At 41.4% G+C, this 24385-nt stretch overlaps 1 protein-coding gene across 1 annotated transcript in view; it reads right to left on the bottom strand.

Annotated features, from left to right (window-relative positions):
• The window catches only part of LOC115088261 (tyrosine-protein kinase SRK2-like), a 79328-nt gene that overhangs the window by 7059 nt on the left and 47884 nt on the right, over window positions 1–24385 (bottom strand). The window contains exons 4-8 of the mRNA XM_029596366.1: window positions 23076–23241; window positions 13445–13606; window positions 12431–12486; window positions 11825–11978; window positions 1354–1485 (exon numbers count right to left, since the gene is read on the bottom strand). Of these exons, the coding sequence (XP_029452226.1) occupies window positions 1354–1485; window positions 11825–11978; window positions 12431–12486; window positions 13445–13606; window positions 23076–23241 (670 nt within the window). The remainder of the gene's footprint in view (window positions 1–1353; window positions 1486–11824; window positions 11979–12430; window positions 12487–13444; window positions 13607–23075; window positions 23242–24385) is intronic.

Raw genomic sequence — 24385 nt, 5'->3', positions numbered from 1 at the left:
CTGGTATTTATTTTTCTGTATATTTTTTTCCATGTATAGTAATTTTAAGTTTTGTACAATACTTTGGGCAGCCAAGTCAAGCTGGGAAGATAATTTATAAATATGATAAACTAATAAAGGATCTCTGAAAATGATACTCTAACCCGTAGTTTTGGCACCCAAACCAATCTTGGTGATTTCACAGCCAGTCATGTAACCCATGTTACTAATAGAGAGAGTTTTGCCCTGCACGCCCATGTGGGGTTGCTAATGGTTTGTTCTATGTTTGTTCTGAACATGCTCCAACTTTTGTGTACTCACGGAATGGCAGGTATGAGTTTCTCAATGCAGTTCTAGTGGATTCAGCTCCCTGAAGAGCATATGTAAGCTCCAGGGAGGTTATGCCATCAAATTCAACTGGATCTGTCCAGCACCATTGGGTTGCAGTAGTCTAATAATGATGAGCTCAATCTAAGTGAGATTAATGCATGAGTTGGATAGATACATGCATCAGAATTAATTTAACTACGTCATGGTGCATTTCCAGCTCAGGAATGGATTAAGTTAACTCTCTCTTACTGGCAAGAATTGTGTCATGTAAAGTGTGTGAAGTAAATGAACAAGATGACTGCACTCAACTAAAGTGACCCAAGTTTTATTTGAAGCGCACAAGAGCATGGAGTACAATGAAGCTGGTAAGAGGAGAACACCCAGGACCTATCCTCCTCAGAGATTGTGTGAGCTCTAAGGAAATTAGGGTGGTGCAGATTACATTAGGTTTTCATGATATCCACAATGAATATACATGAGAAGTTTTCATACATGAGGTCTCCAATATATGCACATTTTTCTCCTGCATATTCATTGTCGATATCATGAGTACCTGACTAGCTGAGGCTTCACCAAGACAAGTATGGGAGCCAGTGATCTGTGGTTTCAGAATTTATACACTACCTGATCATTACCATCTCATAACAATGATCTGCTAGCCAAAATTGCTTAGCTCTTCATTGCTAAATGGGTTACTAGCTGAGATGAATGATTGAAAATAGGTTTGGAATGGCTGAGGAGTAGCTCTTTAGCACCAGGAGTGGCCTAGTGCTTACAATAACAAGCTGAGAATCATAGAAGACAGAGTTCAAATCCCACTGCCGCTCATTGGGACCTTGGGCAAATCACTTGACCCTCCATTGCCTCAGGAACACACTTAAAATATAAGCCTGATGGAGAAATGCCTATAGTACCTGAATGTAATTTGCTTTGAAGTGCCTGAAAGGTGGAATATAAATAAGTGTCATTATTTCTGATGATCCCATAACATGAGCTTAGAATAACTGCCACAAATACTAGGCATGTACTGAAAAAACTGCCTACCTGGAAAAGGAATGATTCCATATGTCATAATTTCAAGAAGCAGGATCCCAAATGACCAAACATCTGATTTAATGGAGTATTTCTCTTCTGTGAATACTTCGGGGGCCATCCATTTTATTGGAATCTTGGCACCTGTCGGGAAAAAGCATGTGGGTGAATGGGAGTACAGGCAATCCTCAAACTTGTGTTTCCTGAAGATTGCGTCTTATGTTAAAACGTAACTCAAAACCGATTGTTCTTATGAGACAATGTTATAAATAGGTCATTGGTTCCAGATACTGCATTTTCCTCAAAATAACCAGAATTCACTTTGGAAAGGAAGAAGGCATTTTCGCTTTTCTACAGACATGCTTTAAGTTACCAAGCAGAACAGATTTTTTTTTAGTAGTTCCACTTCTTCCTTTGTCTATATAAACTAGATAGTTTCTAGTCGTTCACCTAAGTGGGCTTGGAAAGGCAGGTTGCAAAATGAGGAAGTGAAACGGTAGTAATAACTCAAGAAAAAAGCTTTTGCTAGAACAAAGAACTTTGAAATCCTCTCTCTTATCTTAAATATAATGCTTTAATGAAAATAGCTTAAGAGAAGGGACAGGAAGTGAATATTTCCTACTAACCAGAAAGTTTAGTTGAGAGGAGTATAGTGAGCAGCAGTTGTCTGCAGATTTTACAGTATGAATTAACTTTGTATATGAAATTTTCTGTTACAGAAGGAAAGATTGCAGTTGCATGAATCAAGATGATTATTTTCCATCTGGTTTTTTATTTTTTTTTAATTTTTGGAACAGATTGTACAGCTTTGGGGGGTTTTATTGATTTTTCTTTTTTTTTTTTTACCCACAGTTGGAATTACTTTTTCTTTTTCACTTTTTTGAATAGGTGTGCTGAGTCTCTAATCTCTGCTTGTATTGGAGGGTTCCCTGCTGACCCCGCATAGGTTTTGATACTCATGCATTTCTTATATCTTTATATACAGGTTTCTGTTTTTAGATCTGAAGCTAGTAGGGAAGACTTACTTCTAACGCTGGGAATGTAAACTGAGTGTAGGTTACGCTTCTAGCGCAGCTTTGACAGAGGTTATGCTGGACATCGCTGGGAGAGGGTAAGTTCAGACCGTGTTCCCAGGGTTCAGAGGGATTAGGGTCCAGGGGAGGGCTGCTGTGGTCTGTTTATCACGATTGTGGGGGCTGGGAGGGCCTGGTGCAGTCCTTTCAAATGTGGAGGGGGGAGGGGGACCACAGCGGGAAACATTAATTTGATACATATAGGAGGTGATGTGGGGTAAGAGTTGCAAGGTCACTATGGCGTTTTTTGCTATTTGTTGATAGGGTGGGAGGAAATCGTGCCATGGGACCATGTAATTTTTTTTTTTTTTTTTAACTTTCTTGGCGCTACTTATCTGGATATCTTTTAATTCAACTAGACAAGGCCAAATAACTTTAGACTGGCTTCTGAACAGGTCTAAAGTTATCCGGCTAACATAGCTGATATAAGCAATGTTTGGCTAAGTTAGCCGGATAACTCCACTCCTTCTTGGAGCACCCCTGAAACACCCTTTTTTTTTTTTTTTTTTGGCATATAATTTTTATTAGAACTTTCACAGAACCACAGATACATGGGGACATAACAACATCTTAAGAGCAAGAGGATTACAAAATGGATCCCTTATATATTCCCCCCCACCCCCCCCCCCCCCCATCCAAGTCTCTTGTCTCAGAGTCCATAACAATTCAGCACAGTACAACACAAAATGGTAAATGGATCTCAGTCCCCTTATTTTCGAAGAAAAAATAACAAATTACAAATAGTAATCCCTCTATATAAAAAGGAAGTTTTGCATAGAGACCATTGTAATTATAAATCAGGAAATCCCATACTGCATATACAACATTTCTAAAATTTTGAGGTTGAGTGTGTAACATTTTGAAGTGCCATTCATTGAAGCTCAACTGGTAAAGACCCAATAAAAGGTTTCCAAACACCTGGGCAGGGGATTTCAACGTAATAGACTGTGATTCCAGGCACAGCAAGGCCACCAATCTCTTGTGCCACAAGGCCAAAGTGGGAGCAGATGTTTCCAGCCAATGCAGTGGTATGCATTGCTTCCCAACCAAACAACGTTTATATATATATAAAGGGCACCTGCCTTAACCATATATGGTGAGGCCAACGATTTACCTAATTCGCACACCTCAATGGAACCCTCAAGGTATACTGACCACCATTGGCCCACCGAGTGAAAAATTGCCTTCCAAAATTTTTTAATCAAAGGGCAATCCCAGAAATAATGGCTCAGGACCATTTTGATCTTTTTCTGCCATAATTAGTCTGTTACTATGTTACATCCAGATGGCCATATTTAAGGCATTTGCTATGTCTGGATATCCCGGCTCGAAACGCCTGCTGAGGGGAATAAAACATTCTATTCAAGATTTTAAATTGCAACTCTATAATAAACTCCTTCCGATGATCCATATATATCATGCTCACAAACAAACATATTGTCTTCATTTAAAGCAATAAACAATTCGTTACCCCAAGCTTGAGCCATAGATGCTAGGAGTTTATATGATGAAATTGAGTGCAGAAATCTATATAGAGATGAAAGTGCATGTTTGCCTCCCAAGCATAACCGATAAAATCTTTGGAAGGGACTGGAAGTATATTGGACTGTTTGTAGTTGAAAGGTAACCATAATATAGCTCCTAATCTGAGAGAAGATTAGGTAATGATGCACTTGAAACCCTAAATGGGAGAGGCAATAGGTGAATGAGGGTACTGATCTGGATTGTAAATCAATAAATGGTAAAATCAATGCTTTATGTGTCGACTCCCACTCTCTATAAGTTGCTACTTCATCCCCCGGGGGGAAGTCCAAATTGCCCCGCAATGGTAGTAAGAATGATTTCTCCCAAGGTAATGACAACTTATTTCTTAAGGATTTCCATGCTACTCTGGCCGCATTGATCCATAATGAGGTAGCCAGATGCCTTGGGAGAGCGGTTCATGGCATATGAAGAATGTAAGACAAGGAAAGAGGTGCCATCAGTGCTCGCTCTAGGTCCAAGTCGGAATAAAACCCCTTGTCCCCCAACCAATCACCCACCTGGCTCAGGTTACAGGAATGATTATAAAAATGAATATTTGGGAAGTTACACCCCCCCCCCTTCTTCCTTAGGAATCATAATTTTAGCTTGGGACAATCTAGGCTTCTGCTGTTTCCAAACAAATGCCAACGAAATCCAATAGACTGATAATATATCTTTTCGAGAAAGTAATAGTGGAATCATCTGTACCATGAATAGAAGTTTAGGAAGTAGCATCATTTTTATGAGGGCTATGCGCCCCATAAATGATACTGGGAAGTGCATCCACTGCTCGCAAGTCTTCTGGAAACCCGTTATAAGAGAAGGAACATTGACCGCATACCACTATTTAGGATCCCTGTGAATGTATATACCAAGGCATTTCAGCTTATCTACTGCCCATCTTAAGGGAAAATTAGACCATGAAGCTTGTAGCATAACAGAGAGGTTCAAGACCTCTGATTTAGCCAGATTTAATTTCAGCCCCGAAAAGCTGCCATACCATGTAAATAGTTCCAGAGTCCGTAGTAGAAACTCCCTCACTTTGGGAAGAAAAAGTAGAATATCATCCGCAAGGAGAAGAATTTTGGAGAAAGGAAAGTTTACCAAACCACCCGCTTCTACCATTAACTTTATTAATGCTTTAACTAAGGGCTCAAGGGTCAGTATAAATAACATTGGTGCTAGCAGACAGTCCTGTCTTGTCTCTCTGATTAGTTGAAAGGTTGCTGAGAAGCAATTATTTACCCGGACCCTAGCTTCAGGATTGGAATATAAAACATGGATGGCATCTAAAAATCTCTGCAGCTCAAACAGGGGAAGAATTTTGTGCAAAAATTCCCAGGAGACCCTGTCAAAGGCTTTTTCAGCATCAAAGCTAATAAGCACCGGTTCCTGGGCTCCCAACCGCCGCCAGTTTTCTAGTAACATTAATACCCTCTGACATTCAGGCCTGCTCGCCTCCCGTAAACAAACCTACTTGACCCTTAGAGAAGAGAGAAGAAAGGAGCATTTTAAGCCTATTGGCAATCACTTTGGCATAAAGTTTAATGTCTAAGTTTAGTAGAGAAATTGGGCGATTGGAGGTAACCAAAGAAGGGTCTTTCCCAGGCTTGGGTAGGACTATTATGTTTTCACTTTTAAGAGAATCAGACATTGTCTCTTGGTGAACTATAGAGTCAAAAAGACCAAGGGCCAGGGGTATCTTTATGTGAAGGGCCTTATAGAACTGAACTGTCAGCCCTTCCAGACGGAGATTTCAACAACGAAAGTTCCCCAATGGCTTGTTGAATTTCCTTCCCATGGAAAGGTCTGTTCAGGGTTTCCACTTGCTTAGATGTTAACGAGGGGAGATCAATGCTCCTCAAGCACTGGGTCATATTCTCAACATCACATTCCTTTGCTCTATATAACTTTTGGTAGTAGTCCCTAAATGCCGTGCAGATTTCCGATGAAGTGAGCGCCTTGCCATTATTGTCCTGGATATGGGTAACAAAGGCCGACTGCTGGTTGGAGCTGACCAAATTCGCCAACATTCTTCCTGACTTATTACCGTATATAAAAACTTTATGCTGCAAGATAGAAAAGGATGAATTGGCTCTTTGGTGTAATTGATCCTTTAACAATTTAGAGGTTGTCCTGTATTCTTTTCTTAAGTTGGTGGAATGATCCCTAGCCAAGCATCTATGCAACCTTTGGAGGGACTCCATAAGTGATAGGATATCTTTATCTAGTTCTTTATGCCTTTGTTACAGTATAACTAATTATCTCCCCTCTCAATACTGCCTTCGCTGCCTCCAAAACAAGATGGAATTCTCCATATGGGAGCCATTATTGGCTTCATATTCTGTTCATTTCTCCACCAAATAAGATTCAAATTGCTTATCTTGGATCAACCATCTTGGCATTCCCCACTCTGTTCGTTCCACCAAATTAGAAAAATTGGTTAGTTCATGTACCACAAGCTCCTGATCTGCTATCATGATCAGGTTAATATCCGATCGAGTTAACCCTGGGAACAAAGATTTAGAGATAAGGATGTAATCGATCCTCGTTTGGATGTTATGAGCCTTGGCTATGTGAGAGAAATCAACTTCCCCTGAGTGAAATGTTTGCCCAGCATTCAACACATGCAACTGTTTATAGAGGAAAGAGATACCCTTGTGGGACCCCAATACAGGAGCGGGGGAGGCTGTCTGTCTAATCTCCCTTCTACTATATAATTAAAGTCTCCCCCTATTATTAGCGGTACTGAGTCCAGGGAAGCTAAAACAGATATATGCATTGGGGGGTGAAGGGCTGATGTGCACGGAGCACGAGAGAGACCTTGGGGTGATAGTGTCTAATGGCCTGAAGTCAACAAAGCAGTGACACGGCGATAGCCAAAGCCAGAAGAATGCTGGGCTGCATAGAGAGAGGAATATCTAGTAAGAAAAGGGAAGTGATAATCCCCTTGTACAGGTCCTTGGTGAGGCCTCACCTGGAGTATTGTATTCAGTTCTGGAGACCTTATCTCAAAGGAGATAGAGACAGGATGGAGGCGGTCCAGAGAAGGGCAACCAAAATGGTGGGTGGTCTCCATTGAATGACTTATGAGGAGGAGGAGGGGTGATATGATACGGACCTTCAGATACTTGAAAGGTTTTAATGATCCATGGCCGTCAAAAAACCTTTTCCATTGGAAACAATTTAGTAGAACTAGGGGTCACGATTTGAAACTCCAGGGAGGAAGACCTAGAACCAATGTCAGGAAATATTTCTTCACTGAGAGGGTGGTGGATGCCTGGAATGCCCTTCTGGAGGAAGTGGTGAAGACTAAAACTGTGAAGGATTTCAAAGGGGCATGGGATAAACACTGTGGATCCCTAAAAGGCAAGAGGATGGGAATAAATAAAAAAGCTTAACTGGCATGGAGTGGCAGTTACTACCCTTAAGAGAAACATGGAGGTAAATTCACGGAGTGGCAGGTACCCTTAAGAAAACATGGGGATAACCTGCATGGAGCGGCAGTTACTACCTTGGGAAGCTTGCTGGGCAGACTAGATGGACCATTTTGGTCTTTTTCTCCTGTCATTACAATGTTACTATGTTAATTTAGTGAAAAACTCATGGTCATATCTATTTGGAGCATAGATCGAGGCCAACCTCACTGGTTTCCCCCCAAAAAAGCCCACTTATAGCAACATAACGTCCCTGAGGGTCTATACATGTGTGGGATACCTGAAAGGAGACCGACCTGGGTAATAGTATAGCCACCCCACATCATTTAGAAGTTCCCTGTACCGAAAATACTTGTGCAAACCAACACCTCCAGAATTTTTCATGCTCCTGTGCTATCAAATGCATCTCTTGAAGAAACTCCACTTGGCACTTCTCTCGATGTAGATGGGAGAGCACTTTTGATGGGCGAGCCCAGTCCTGCCACATTCCAAGTTATACATTTATTTGCCCCCCTCCCCATATGGAAAAATAAGAGCTGGGATTATAAAATAGATCACCTCCTCTGTTACCCATATCTCCACCAAAAACAACTATATACCACTTCTGCCAACTACCCATACCAACAAGTCAATCTTTCCTGTCATAAATCAATTTGGTGTCCATCCAGACACCACAGTACAAGAGAATTTGAGCCACCCTTTCCATAACCTCTCTTGCCCTTCCTCCCCCCACACTCCCTCCATGACCACCACCTTCATACCCATTGCCTAACACTAGGCTAGTTATTCTCAGTTTAGCACCGCTGCAGACCAAAACTTTCAGTATCAAAAGGACAATTAGGATGGAAAAACGTACCGGGTATATTTAGCTGTCAGGTCTCTTTTCTGCACTGCTGTTTTAAATCAAATATCCATAACGGCCCGTGTGTTTTATGTCCTCATAATTTGATCACTCCAGAGACATGGGCCACTTACAGTTATTCCAAGAGTCTTTGAAACTTTGATACTCAGTCCTAGTGATCTCTGCAGGCCAGCATCTTTCAATAATAAAGAAACAATGGGGATGGAAAAACATACCAGATGCATCCCGCTGATCTAATTCAAGCAAAGATACTGACATAAATCTTTTATCATTCAGAGAGTATAATTTGCTGTACAAATTTCTTGGCTGCATCAGCCACTTGGAAGTCTTGTTGGGAACCAAATGCACAGGGAATTGTAGAGCGAATCTAATGTTGTGCTGAGCCAACTTAGAAGAAATAATAGAGAATACTTGATGTTGCAACATCACCTGATTGGGAAAAATCTTGGAATATCAGCACTTTATGCTCTTTATACATCAGTTGTTTCTTCTTATAAAAGGCTCTTAAAATCAGAGCCTTATAGGTGTAATGTGATAACTTGGCAATCACTGCCCTGGGCCAGGCCCTCTCCTGCAGTTTAGGCCCCAAACCATGGGCTCGTTAAAAAATCATTTTCCCCCACAGTTCTTGTAGGTCCAGCTCCTCCAGAAATTTACTCACATCCACTGTAACATCGTCCTCTGCTATCCCCAAGAATCATAGATTAGACCGCCTTGCGGAATTTTCCAGATCATCGATCTTTAATATTTTCTCCTGCATTTCTTTTTCCTGTGCATTCATTTTTCTGACTGAAGAATGTCATCTTCCATGGTCGACAACTGACCTTCTGCCCGGTCCAGTTGTGGAGAAAGCTCAGACAGAAGCTTTCAATTCTTCAATTTGAGTAGAGATGAGCAAAAAGCGATCATCAAGAGCAGTTACCACTGCATCTGTAAGTTTGATAATTAAAGCTGCATCAAAGTCCTCTGAGGGTCCAGCTCCCATGCCGTCGGCCATCTTAGGTGAGGTCAGCTTCACTTTCTCTTTTTCCTGCTTTGTTGCCCGAAACACCATAGCCTTGCGAAATCGCCTATAACTATTCTGCTGTGATCATTTCAGGTTCTGCTCCTCTGGACCCAAAGGGATGATGAGTTTTTCTGCGTAAAGATTTAAAAAACTCAAAAAAAGGGAGAGGCAAAACCCGGAGCTCAACAAAGTGCGACCAGCTAAGCCCATCACATCATGTGACTCCCCAACATCCTTTTTTTATGCAGCTAAATATAGTTATCCAGCTATAATTTAGCCAGATAAGTGGCAGAATATGCCACATTTGCCAGTTAGATGGATAACTTGTGAGTTATCCGTCTAAATGTCATTTGAATATTGACCTCCACATTATTAAAATGAACACTTTTCTAAAACTTGGTTATCTGTTTCAGAGCCTCCCCATTGGAATACGTAAATAGTTTTGATTAAAGACACAAAATAAGATCTTTGGCTTTATTTGGAGAAAACTCCCACCATTAGATTCAAAGGAAGTTCTTGAGCATCAAGGGAGTTTGGCAGTTCCTAACTTTTGGTGACATATTAAATGCCTTCCTAAAACTCTAGTAGTATGATATCCTTTTTCTGGGATTAAACCTTGTGCACAAATAGAGCAATTTGTTATAAGCGATACTCTCACTGGGGTATTAACCTTGGTATTTGGTAGCATGATAGCCTAGAAAACAAGAACTCATCCTTTTATTGACTTAACTGTCAGTTTTGGATAGTTTAAAAAAGAGAAGCAGTATTTCAAATCATTTTTCTGAGCTGATGACATTGAAGCATAATTTATATTTTTCACATGAGCTGTTTTTCAACTTTTTAGTTTAATAGAGGAAGTTTACTTAAAAAGTAGAAATTCTGAAGGCTTAATATCAATGTTTTACAATATATAAAGAAACCTCTCTAAATTAAGAGATGTACATAAAAACTTTGGAAAAATATCAAAATATGCATTTACAGCTGGCACAAGATTAAAAGAAATGTGGGAAGATACTATTTAGGTGGTACCTTACTCCATACAGACTACGGATGACTTTCCCTGATGATTTTAGCTCAGTACTGAAGAAAGTATAAAAATCATGGTGATATTTTCATATCTGTTGGTATTGTCCTATACTTCAGAATTTTTTGGAGTGCAATCTGTAATTTGCTTTAAGGATATAATGTCTGGTATAACATGGAATATCAAAACAGTGCTCTTTGGGCTTCCAGTTTCCAATCTTGAATTTCAAATGTCTAAAATAGTAAGACTTTTTAGTAGCTGCAAAATAGCATCTCATTGGAAGAAACTAAGTTGAGAAGAGCTTGTGATAATTTGTTGTATGGGAAAAAATTACTATTATTGATTAGAAATATAAGCATGAGCTTAATGTCCATTTCCTGATGACCTTGATTGATCTTGCATTTAGATTTATTGCATTTTATACAACAAATTGGAAAAGATCATGGGAACATTATTTCAAAAGTTTGGAAAATAGGTTCCGGTTAATCAGTATGTAAGAGTCTGCATATTAACCACTGATATTTGTATTCTCATGCAATATAAAAAATAAATTAAATAAAATACTGTAATGTTTTTGGCTGGCTGTGGGATGTCCCATGACCAGCCACACTCACTGCCTGATACCATGACCCATCCATGGCAAAGACGTTGCCTTGCTGTCTCCCCCTTGACTCCTGTGGTGTGCCTGTACTTATTGGCCCCATGGCTGGAACTCTTCTTGCTGGCAGCTACGGATGACGTTATGTGGCTGAGTATTTAATCCCAGCTGCGATACCGGCACACTGCCTTAGCAGCAGATCCTCCCTCAGCCTTGCAGTGATTGTTGCCAGTTCCAGATCCAGCCTTGCCTTGTTCTCAGCCTGCCTAGTCCCAGCCTTGCCTGCTGCAGCTCTGCCTCGTTCCTGCTTCCTGACTTGCCCCATCCTGGTCCTCCTCTTGCCTGTTTGGTATTGACCTCTGCTATGGACCTGGACCACGCTCTTGCCTGCCACCTAGTATTGACCCTTGCTATGGACACAGACTACTCTTTATGCTCTGCTTGCCCTGACCCTTGGCCTGTACCTGGTATCTGATTGCTACCTGCCCTGACCTCAGCCTATCTCTGGACATTCTTTCTCTGATCGCCCTTGGGGACTATCACCTAAGTCCTGCTGGTCCCTGGAACCCAAGTGCTCAACCTGCAGGGAACACGGCTGGTATAGGTGAAGGTCCAGTTCAATCCCAGCCAAGGGCATGTCCAGCTGTTGGCAAAGGCCTAGTAGGTTCGCCTACTAGGCTGCATCAGCCACACCAAAGCACAAAGGGCTCACAACGGTTACAGTATGAAACAGATTCCTTATTGGACAATATCATTTCATAAACATAACATTTTGTTTAAATTGATATTATGTTTCAATGGCATATTAACAATTTACTATGCAAGTAGTTTTGCTTCCCCAGAAGAGTTAAAACTGTATATATTTTGTTATTTGCTCTCTAAATAAAATTGCAGAAACTCTAATAGCCCCTTCTTCTCCTGAGAATCTTCAGGGAGTTCATAAATAACCAGGAACACACCTTTAGACATCTGGTGAGAGGTGTCATCTGCAAAGCGAGCCAGTCCAAAGTCTCCTATCTTACAGGATAGCATGCCGGTCAGCAGAATATTTGCTGTCCGCAGGTCTCGGTGGATACAGTGTTTTGTTTCCAGGTAATCCATTCCCTGCGCAACCTAAACGCAACAGCGGATGAGAGGTAAGTCATTGGAAAAAGTCCTACAGAACAGACAGATAAGAGCTTCAAGGCTGCCCAGTATCTGCGGATGGTGGAAGGAAGTCCACTAACAGCTATTAATCAAGCTGACTTAGGTAATAGCCACTGCTTATTACTGGCATTAGTAGCAGGGGATCTGCTTTGTGTTTGGGTTGTAGCCTGGATTGGCCATAAACATTTATGGGTCTGCCAATCAAGATACTTCAGAGAATGAAAGTCAGCCTAATTAAAAAAAAAACCAAAAAAAACCCCAGCCCCATCACATCACAACACAACAATAACTGTAATATCACACAGAAGAGCACAATTCAGTAGAAAACACTCAACACGGCATAGCTCTATTCTGCAAAAGATACTTAACTAATTTATTTTGATTCACAATGGTATAACTTAAGAATTAAATGGATTTACCTGGACAGCAAAATCAATCAGTCTATGCGGTTCAAGATTTTTCTCCACTTGGTATGCTAAATGAATAAAATGCAAAACAGAGAATTATTCTGTCTTTAGACCTTTATAATAGAACAAGTTGAACCAACTTATTCTGTCACTGGTAGGCACAATTTGATTAGAGTTGGGGGCAGTTTCTAAGCCTTCTTAAACAGGTACCAAACATATTATGAGTTGCCAATTAGAAGACATGTGACCTCAGGAGTTTGACCTCTTTCACCAATTCAATAGTATGAAAATGAAGCTCCACTTATACTATTAAATGATGAGTAAGTGGCAATCCTGAAATCAGATGCATGGTATGAACTATATAATTAGGGGGGAGGGAAAGTTATGAGAAGCTCACAGAATAATGTAACATATTTGACAATTTTATTTAATGTGTGGCCCTATCTAATTCTGCTGAGATCCCTCATGAATGAAGTAGAGAGTCAAAGGGCGAGAAACCCCATATTAAACCGGAAAATATACAACCCATGAGCAAAAGTGGAAAGCATGCAGGGGAAGGGGTGTTAGAGGCCCACCTTCGAGACTGGAAAGCAATGGGAAGTCCCAGTGTTTGGGCACTTTTATAATTTGGCAGCCAGGGCACATGCCTATGCTGCCCATGCCTAAATGCAGCCCTGCATCTCTACCTCCGCTGCTTCCACTGCCCTATCTCTCATTCCAATCATGCTTTTGTCATTGATTCTGTCATCCCCTTTCACTCACTGCTGCTTCTTTCCCCTTCCTTCCTTCCTTCCTCCTCCCTTGCCTTCTTTTTCTCTCTGGCCCTGTCCCACCACTTCATTCTGTCAGAATCTGCTTTGTTTCCTCCACCTCCTCACTCCCTGGCTCATCTTCTATCCTCCTGTGCTACGTTCCCCATCTGCTTACTATTCTGTCACTCTTACCTGACTTTTCATCTCTGTCTCTTCCATTCCCATTTTCTGCAGCCCCCCCCCCCCCCCTTCTTTCCTGGCTGTGCCAGCTTACTTTCCAGGTATGTCTGCAGGTTGCCATTTTTCATAAATTCAGTGACAATAAAGGCTGGTTCATTCTTCAGGCAGATGGCATACAGCTTCAGCAGCCGCTCGTGGTTTAGTTTCCGCATAGTTTCAGCCTCTTCCTGAAGAATATCCTTGAGAGAATTACTCACTGTAAAAAAAAAACCAGAAGGCAATATCGCAGCAGTCTCAGCCAGTAATGTGCATAGGTCAGATTTCAAGCCCTCACTGCCACTGTGCAGTAGCGAGTGCTTTTCACATCACAAAACTCCTACTTCCAACATCAAGAGGTTGAAAGGAAAATCCCACTCTAAAAATGCAAAGCCGCTTTATTGTGCAATCATTCGGGCTGGTGGAGCGCACTGTTACCCCGCGATTGGACGCGCGTTTTGGACACGCTAGCTTTACCCCTTATTCAGTATTCCAACCTCCCCGAACCTAATAGCGCTCGCAACATGCAAATGCATGTTGATGGCCCTATTAAGTATTCCCGCACGATACAGAAAATAAAATGTGCAGCCAAGTCGCACATTTTATTTTCAGAAATTAGCGCCTACCAAAAGGTAGGCGCTAATTTCTCCAGGCACCGGGAAAGTGCACAGAAAAGCAGTAAAAACTGCTTTTCTGTACATCCTCCGACTTAATATCATGGCAATATTAAGTCTGAGGTCCCGAAAGTTAAAAAAAAAAAAAGTAAAAAAAAATAGAAAAAAAAATTGAAATAGGCCCGCGGCTCATGGGTCAAAAACCAGATGCTCAATTTTGCTGGCGTCCGGTTTCCAAACCCGTGGCTGTCAGCGTGCTCGAGAACAGACGCCAGCAAAATTGAGCGTCGGCTGTCAAACCGCTGACAGCTGCCGCTCCTGTCCAAAAAGAGGCGCTAGGGATGCGCTAGTGTCCCTAGCGCCTCTTTTTACCGCCGGCCCTAATTAAAATAAATTAAAATACTGAATTGCGCGCACAGGAGAGTGGCCTGTGCGCACGCTGGGAGAGCAGGCATTAGCCCGCTCTCCCGCATTTTTACTGTATTGGCCTGATTCTAAAGTATCTCAACAGCCAGATAACGCATTTAGACTCAAGTATGAAAGATGTGCCGTGTTGGATCAGAACAAAGTACATCGAGCCCAGCATCCTGTCTCCAGTAGTGGCCAGCTCAGGTCACAAGCAGCTGGCAGATCCCAAAATGTAGCTCTATTTCTTCATACTCACGTCTCCCAGGTGTATTTGTGTTTTAGGACCTGATGGAATATTTACAGTGTTGTCTTTTCATAAATGGTTGTTGTTGTTTCAGTTTTGAAAGTTTCTACTGTTTTGGAACAGGTTTGCTATATAGTTTTTGAGTGAATTTTTATAGGGTTTTGTGTTACATCACAAGATGCCTGGTCTGCTAATGGAGAGACACTGTGTCACTGTTACTGAAAAGAAGACATAATTTGAATGTTGTCCCAATTTTAAGTAGGAATGGGATACATTCCAGTTCAATCCAGCCAACCTTTACAGATTTTACCTTCAACCAATGTTGTAAGAATTTCTTTTAATTGATAAATTTAAGTATTTCTTGGGATTTGTTGTGCAGTCTATTTCCAAAATTCACAGATTTCAAGGACCAAGATGGCCGCCACATGAGATGCAGTGGAAGGAACTCTCTGATTTTCCTGATTCTTTTTTGAAATTTCCTGACAATGCCTCACACAAAACGCAAAGCACGTTTGAAAGATTCTCTTAATTTGAAAGAAGAAGAATTACAACTACAACCTACGATTGAGTCCTTCTTCAACCTTACCCCGCAGTTTCCGGAAGCAAGGGCCGCTATGGGTGAACTCCAGGAGCTCGGAGTGATCCCCATGGCCGAGGAGATCTTGCTCAGCCTGGGCGCACCCAAGACGCCGTCACCGCCGCGAGTCCAAGAGAGAGGAGGAGGAGAGGAAATATCGCAAGCTCCAAGTGAGAGGAGGAAAGAGCTGCTACCCCCCATCTCGAGACGGATGGAAGCAGCAGAGAATTGGCGCAAGGAGAGGGTGGAGGAGATTGGGAAGGAGCAGTTGCCTCCACGCCTAAACCCAAAGGCTTACCGGGAGACATCAATGAAAATGACCTTCAAGAACTGGCAAAGCAACATTCCTTTAAAGCATTTGCATTGCAAAAACCTCCTGTAGTGACTTTAGACACGCTGTGGAAGGCTATGGCGTCGATAGAGTCTGCTGTCTTAACCTTAATGCAGGCATTCTTAGATTTAAATAAAAGGGGTTTGAATGCTGAAAAAATGAAGAGTGAGAACCAAGGTAAAATCATAAAATTGGAGGAGAAAGTAAATTCTCTGGAAAAAGTCCAAGGAACTATAATTAAAGCAGAGTTAAATGCTGAAAAAAGTTTTGAGATGATTGAGAACACATTAAGGTATTCAAACCTACGAGTGGTGAACTTTCCAATGCTGAAACAATTATCTCCGGTAGAAATGCTGAGAGAATATATGCAAGAATGCTTAAAGATTCCCAAAGAGATATTACCGGTTGTTTCAAAGGCTTATTATGTTTATATGAAGGATACAACATCAGCAGGAGCAGAACAAACCCAAGAAAAACAAGAAAAGAAATCTTTGAATGCCTCAGAATTATTGGAAATGTCTTTACAGACTGAGATTAAGAATAGGGGTACATTATTAGCAACTTTTCCATTTGAACAGGATAGAAATTTAATTTTGAAATACTTCTTTAGGAATAGAAATGTAAAATACTAAGGGCAAAATATTTGGATTTACCCAGATATTGTCCGCTCCACACAGGAGCAGAGAAGAAAGTTCTTGGTAATGAGGCCTGAAGTATTGAATCATGGGGCTACAATGGTTTTGAAATACCCCTGTAAATGTTGTTTAAAATTTCAAGGAAACAGATACATATTCAATGAACCAGATCAATTAAGAGGTTTTCTGGATGGAAAGGGTTGAGGGGATAATATATAGGGGGTAATGCATCATGTGATGGCTTATTTCTTTTTATATGTTTAAAGGAATCGAGCTCCAATATTTCTTGTTAATCTTGGTCCCAATATTTCCTGTGTTTAAGAGATCTATGTTTAATAGTATTTTTCTTTTACTTTATTATCTCAGAGAAATATTGTAAGCTCTCTTATACTTGATATATGATGTAATATATCTGAAATAATGCATAAATAAAAAAATTATAAAAAAAATTCACAGATTTCACATAAGAACCACCATACTGGGCCAGGCCAAAGGTCTATCAAGTCAGGTTTCCTATTTCTAACAGTGGCCAATCCAGGTCACAAGTACCTGGCAGGATCCCAAATAGTAGATAGATCCCATACTGCTAACACCCCAAAATAAGCAGTGGTTTTCCCTAAGACTAACTGATTAATAAGTTTATGTACTTTTCCTCCTGCTTCACTAACAGTCTTTACCACATCCTCTGGCAATGAATGCCAGAGTTTAATAGTGCATTAAGTTAAAAAAAAAAATGTTTCTCCAATTTTTTTTAAATGTGCTACTTAGTAACTTCTTGGAGTGTCTGACACTGTGATATGACTTCTGAAACATATATATATATATATACACACACACACACACATCAAACATACTTTTAAACATTAAACTATTATGTGATTTTACAAGATTGTTGTGGGAAGGGATGTGATGGTGATATAATAGTGGTATAAACACCAAAGAATAAGTGGAGAAGCAGCAATCACAACAAATTTGAAATCCAGAGAGAATGAGTGTGACACTATTAAACTATGGGTCTGAAGATAAACTCAGAGCCAAATTTAGAGATTTCAAGAAAGGGTTTTAGTAAAAATAATCCTTGTTTTCAGTCATTTCTTCATAAGTACAGTTGTTTCTTCAAAAAAAATTTTGAAAACAGTCCTGTTACAGAAAGATACTCAGTCCCCCTGATTCTTGCAGGACCAGGCACACAGCATATCAGAATGAATACTGAACCTGGCTCTTTAGAATAACTTCTGATACTAAATAGTCAAGATATTATTGTACCTAGAATGCTCTTTCATTGTTTCATTTTGGGTTTGTAAATATTATGAATGTTTTTAATTGTAAAACATCCAATCATACTCTGTTTGGAGGGGCAGTATATAAATACCTATAAATAAATAAATAAATAAACAAACAAACACGTTCTTTCTCATGTACATAATCACAGGAATGTTCTTTCTTGCACACATGCTCAGTCACAGGCATCCATTCACAGAACATGCTCTCTCATGCACATGCTCTCACAGGCTCAATCACAGGAACATGCTTTCTTGTACATATGCACACTGTCACAGGAACATGCTCTTGCACCCACATACTCAGTCATAGCAACATACTCTTACAATGAATCACAGGAACATACTCTCACACTCAAACACACACACACATTGTTTATCATAGGAACATTCACACATACACAAAAGCTCTCTCACATACATGCTGTCATACATACATGCTCTCACACTATTACACACAGGCTTTCACACACACCCTGGCAAACACTCCCTCATACACATGTTTTCAGGCACACAACATCTTAAACACACATACTCTTACAGAAGTTCTCTCACACATACACACCCCTCTTATTCATTCTCACAGGCGCTCTTCTCTCAAAACTCTCACACTCCAGGCCTTCCCTTTCTTCTGGGCTTTTCCTTGGAGGTTCTGCTGGGCTTCTGCGTCTTCTCAGGCCACAAAAGGATGGACTGTGCTGTGGCCCTGCTGGCCCTTAATGTCTTCATGTACCGTGGCCCCGCTGTGTTGGTGCTTTTGTGGGCCAAGAACAGGATTTTCTTCCTGCACACAGGGCCTGAGGTCTTCTGGCACCACTGAAGGACATCATAATTTAGGAGCGGTGCCACTGCTGAGATCTCTTTCCTGCTTGTAGGGGCTGAAAACTCCATAGGATGTTATCATTTAGTGGTGAAGCCAACATTTTAGATTTGAAGTGAAGTGGCCACCATAGGGGTGTAGTGGAAATCAATTGCTGCCACCCTAAAATTTTGCCACCTGAGGTGGCTGCCTCCTCCTGCCTTATGATAGAGCCACCCCTGTCACATATGGCTTAGAAAAGGTGTCTTTTTTTAACTCTTTATTTTTTTTTAATTAAGCTTTTATACAAAGCACATAAATGGTTACTTTGTAACACAATATAGGGTAAATAGTATCAATATAAAAAAGAAAACAAAAACCAAGAAATATTATATAACAAATAAACTCCAATTGATGCCAACCCTTTGTTAACAAAGAAACAATGTAGCAGAGGAAGCAATGAAATCAGAGGGGTGATCTAACAGGAAAACAGTTACAGAATGAAAGGACCATAGCAAAAACTAAACACTCTGGGGTAGATTTTCAAAGGGTTGTGCGCGTAAAATACGTGCGCAACCCCCGAAAACCTACCCCTGCCTCCCCCTGCGCGCGCCGAGCCTATCTTGCATAGGCTCGGCGGCGCACGCAAGCCTCAGAACTCGCATAAGTCCCGGGGCTTGAAAAATGGGCAGGGCCGTGGCCTCCGGAGCAGCCACCGGGCCGGGGGATGGAGAGCCGGTGCGCGCAAGTTATGCCTGTCCAGAGGCAGGCGTAACTTCTTCAATAAAGATCAGGGGCAGCAGCGTGCTCATGTTATAAAATCTGGCCCTCTGTGTGAAAAAAAAATCAGGAAAAGTCGGATCCTTCCTAGCATCAATAAAGGATCTTAGCTGCTCAGGAGAGAAGAAGATATAAGTATTTGAATTATATTTAATATGACATGCATCGTAGCATAAAGGAAGCCCCTAATGGTAACACCTCTTATCTCAGCACAAGAAATCCTCTCCTGTGCTCTTGATTAATCCTAGATAAATCAGGAAAAATGTGGACCTTCTGGCCATGAAATTCCAATTTAAGATTTTGAAACTAAAGAGACCTGACTTTACTTAAATCACAGTCTAAAACAAATGAAACAAGTAATGTATCAAATTCAATTACTTCATATCCTGACGCTGCAAGGAATTGAGATACATTAAAAGAAACAAAATTAGGATTAGAGCATAGAGAAACAGGAAGGAAAATTGCCTTATTTATAAATGGTATATCATCATCAGAAGGAAACTTTAATACGTCCAAAAAAGATCACTTTAAAGTCATTATAGGAAGTTCACCCATAATTTTGGGGAATTTAAGAAAACGCAAATTTAGAAGTCTTGAGGAATGCTCCAGAAATTCAACCCATCTAGAAAGAGCTCCACAATCTTGTAACAGATTAGACTGAATAGTAACCATCTGATCCAAATTTTGTTGAAAAGATGCAATTTTAGAATCATATTCTTGTATCTTAAGATGATAAAAAGAGACCAGAGGGTTCCCTTTAGCTGTAAATGAATCCAGCTTGCCTGAAACAGTCAAATGTTGACTAAAATGATAAATTAAGTCACAGAGAGAATCCAGCGTAACTTCTGCCGTTTTTCTGGGGAGGATGAAATGCTCACCCGATAGCATTAGGGATTGAAGATGCCAGTCCTGCTCCCAAATCCTGGACAGAGACATCCACCATTGGTATAGGCATCGAGGGAGAAACCGCCAACACCGCTGATAGAGAAGCCACAGGCTCGACGACCCCTTTTGTGTAGCAAGCAGGTGATCATTCTGTGCTGCTATGATCGATCGAGGAGGGAAAATCATGTCTGGGTGCCAGCAGAGAGTCCTGAGCAAGGGGGGCTAAGAAAGACCTGGAGAGGCTGGTGAGGCTGGTGCTCCTCCACCGGCGCTCTGATTCTCTGGGTGGCTCTCTAAGCCACCCAGAGAATCAGAGGAAGGAGGTGTGAAAGATGTAATTAATTGCTGCTGCTGTTGTAAGGTAAGAGGATTCAGGGGGGTAAATCCAAACCTTTCCCTTCCTTTTAGGCGCTATTAGGTAAGAACATGAAAGAAAAAGAAAACAAAGGTTTGGCAGCAACTTTAGCATCTCCTATTACGCAGCCATCTTGCTTCAGAAAAGGTGCCTACGATAAAATGTGAAGACTAATTAGAAAGAAATTGAGACGAAGCAAGGATTAAAGTCTGTATAAGGCTTGTGACTGTTTTAAAGTATGACCTTGGAAACCCAAATAAACTGCATTCCACAAATTAAAAAAGGTTGAAAGAAGAACAAGGGTCACCACAATGGCTAAATGGAGCTGGGAAAGAGGCTATTAAAATATAAAAGGCATTCTTTTAAAAAAAAATGGAAAGCTGGACCTAACAAGTGAAACAGAAGGCCCATAAACACTGGTAAGTTAGATTTAAACTACTACTAAAACAAACAAAGAGAGTCTGTGAGGAGAGACTTGCCATGGGGGAAAAATCTAAGGAAAAAAAAAAAGCTTTTTCATGTACATTAAAAAAACCCCATAAAAACAGAATCTACAAGGGATTCAGCTGGGCCATTAGATGAGCAGGGGTAAAAGGGGCAGTATGGGAGATTAAGGCCATAGCAGAAAAATGAAATTATTTTCTTCAATCTTTACTGCAGAGGATGCTGGTGACATACTTACGCAAGACCCATTCTTTCTAGATGATAATTCAGAGAAACTGAAAAAAATCAATGTGAATCTTGAAGAGGTGCTAGAGTAAATTTATTAAATATTAATAAATCACTGGGAACTGATGGTATTCACCCCAAGGTTCTAAAGGAACTCAAATGCAAAACTGTGGACCTCCTATGGATAATCTGTAATTTATCATTCCACTTTGTCTCTGTACCTGAGGATTGGAGGGAAGCCAATAAGAACATAAGATGTGCAATGCTGGGTCAGACCAAAGGTCCATCGAGCCCAGCACTCTGCCTTTGACAGTACTGGCCAGTCCCAAAAAGTAGATCTCATTTCATGTTGCTTACTTCTTAGGAGCAAGCCCATCTTGATGGTGGAGCTGGCTAGATGCAAACCAAATAGATGAGCACTGCAATATGTGAAAGGTCTTTCTCTCCTGGGGAGCTTCCCTAAATAGTACTAAATAGAAAGTGGGTCTGGTTTCAGTCTCTTACAGAAAGTCCATTGTCCACCAGATTTTTCTTTCCCAGTACCTGCCAGCAAAGGCACATCGGCTGAAAGGGTGAAGCAGTTAAGATGAATTAAGGCAAGGAAATAAATCCTCTCCCTCCTCTGCTAAGATGCTTTCTGTGCAAGGTTTAGATTATTTAACTCAGTCTCTTATGAGAGTGATCCAGCCATGTGCTCCTGGGCATGGATATCTCTGGAAAGGAAGTCTCTTAGTCACTCAGTTCCTGGCTCCACTGTCCCTTGTTAGGATTTTACATGTAGCTTGACTATGAAGCAACAACAGTCGTCTCTCTATTTCTACAGAGTGCAGACTTCTGCCTCTCCCTCTTGATAATTAGCTCTTGAGGAGAAAAACTGATTGCAGAGCTTCCAGATGCAGTCCTCTCTTCCTGGCTCCAACTCCTAGCCATCCCCACCTTGCACACACAGACAGAGCCAGCCAAATTGCCCCATTTCTACCTTAAATGGTCACCCAGCATTCCTTTGGCTTCCTCCTCTGCTGGCTTTGTAGTGCTGTTCTCTGGATAGGCTAAACAACTTATTAACACTGTGAATACTGGATGCTAGTTCTTGCAGAATATTTGTCATTCACAGGCGAGCACACAGGGGTTTTGGATGTATGTTTATATTTCATCACCTTGGCTGTGATGGTTTGCAGACTCTACAGGGTTGAAAGCCCCTTTTTGTCAGGTCCAAAACACCTCACTCAGATCTAGACACTGCTCGGTCCACATTGTAAGGCTCCAACATATGATAAGCTCATGGGGGCATGAACCTGGCTTATAGTAGCTTGTTACATTATTTTATGTAAATTAAAGCCTTGCAGAAAAATCTGCCTTCCTCAATTAAGGGAATGTATATCAGAGAATTTGGAGATGAGGTGGGGTGAGGGGGTGTAAGATAAACAGGGACAGTAGAATGCAAAAGAGAGAAGAAATTAATAGCTGTACTTTTAAAAAATGCTCTGCCCCAACAGAGGTGGACCAAAGAAATAACGTTTGGTAATTTGCCCTGCCCCAAACATAGAAAGTCAGTTTTAACTTTTAACAGCAATAAATATACCAATTTTTTAAATACTTTTTTAAATTTTGAAATGGAGTTCAAAGTTTCTCACAGAAGCTATAGACCAAACTGAATACAGACTCTCATCAAACTATTGTTGAAACCAGCAAAGTGCATTTTTAGGATGATCTGTAACCATATGATAACCATTATGGTAGGATGGCTGAATTTTCAATGGAGTTACGTGCATAAATGTAACATACTATCATAGCAATTTTCAAAAGACATGCGAGTAAATCCTACGGACAATTCAATGGCACATATTGTAGCAATTTTCCAAAAGCCCACTTACATGAGTAAAGTTAATTTCCATAGGTAAAACCCATTTTTAAGCGTGTAAATGCTTTTGAAAATCAGGCTCATATTGTGCAACTTAATCTCAGTCAAAAGGCCAATAAGGGACCAACATCAGTGTGTAGCTCAGACCCTGCATGTGGATCCCGGCCAAACAAAGAGGTACATGGTGAGAAAATGACAGGTTGTAATTACAACTCTTTAGTGTTCGCTAATCATTGCATGAAGAGTATTACCATTCAGTTCCTTGATCGCCACCTTGGTTGTTTCATTCCAAACTGCCAACCAGACATTCCCAAAGTTACCACTTCCCAACATTTCAATTTTCTTGATGGAACTAGGATGGATTTCCAAGCAGTCAATGGTGTTGTGTGCGAGGCTGCCAGTGGAAAGGACATCCAGCTGTGGGAACAGAGGATTACTGAAGATGGATATATCACCGGTAGACCTTTTCAAGTGTAGCCCTATATGTCAGAGTTGGTGGATTGCATCATTAGATTCCTTAGCACAGACTTTGAACAATAGGAAGTAGTATAAATGATAATAAAGACCCCAAGTTTTCTGCAGCAGCCTGGATATGCAAAGATTACAAAAATTCTGTGGCATCGCTTTTGAAATTATTCAGCAGATTTGCATAATTGCACTTAGGTATACTGTTGTGTGCAAAAAGTCAGTTTTATTGAAAAATCATAGCTTAAAATATTTCATTAAATAAAAGTTTTCTGACCTTTGTTGCATGGGAATAACCTTTTACCCTTTGTCCATATCAGTTCTTTCTTTGCTTTGCTTTTCATTAATTTTTCTTGCTTCCATTTCCTTCTCTTCCTCACTACAGCCTGCATCCCCGCTTCCCCAGTCTCCCCTTTTTCTCTTTCACCTCTAGTTTTTCCTTCCCTTCCTCGCTCCTGCCTTCTCTACTTTCCCTTCCTTCTGAAAGGAATGGGAATGGGATACCTCCTAGGATACTTAGAAAGCTCAGAGGTTCTGCTGAAAGACCTGCTCAATGTATCTTTGGAGACAGTAGTGGTTCCGGAGGGCCGGAAAAGGGCAAATGCTGTCCCTCCTCACCACGCATATTTTATAAAATCCAGGGTCGGCGCGCGCAAGGGGGTGCACATTTGTGCAACCTGTGCGCGCCGAGCCCGGCGCGCGTTGCCTGTTCCCTCTGAGGCCGCTCCGAAATCGGAGCGGCCTCGGAGGGAACTTTCCTACGCCCTCCCCTCCCATTCCCCTCCCTTCCCCTACCTAACCCACCCCCCCGGCCCTATCTAAACCCCCCCTACCTTTGCGTGCGCCGGGCCGGCTGCCCCGCTCCGGGGGCTGGTCTGGAGGCCGCAGCCACGCCCCCGGAACACCCCTGGGCCAAAACCACGCCCGCGGCACCGCCCCCGAAACACCGCATCACTTGTGACACGCCCCCGAAATGCCGCATCATTCCCGGCACGCCCCGACAAGCCCCCAGACATGCCCCTCTGTGCAAGCCCCGGGACTTACGCGCGTCCCGGGGTTGCGCTCGCTGCCGAGCCTATGCAAAATAGGCTTGGCG

The sequence above is a fragment of the Rhinatrema bivittatum genome, chromosome 3, assembly GCF_901001135.1.
Source record: "Rhinatrema bivittatum chromosome 3, aRhiBiv1.1, whole genome shotgun sequence".
Classification (NCBI taxonomy): Eukaryota; Metazoa; Chordata; class Amphibia; order Gymnophiona; family Rhinatrematidae; genus Rhinatrema; species Rhinatrema bivittatum.
This window is presented reverse-complemented; position numbering and strand designations above follow the sequence as displayed.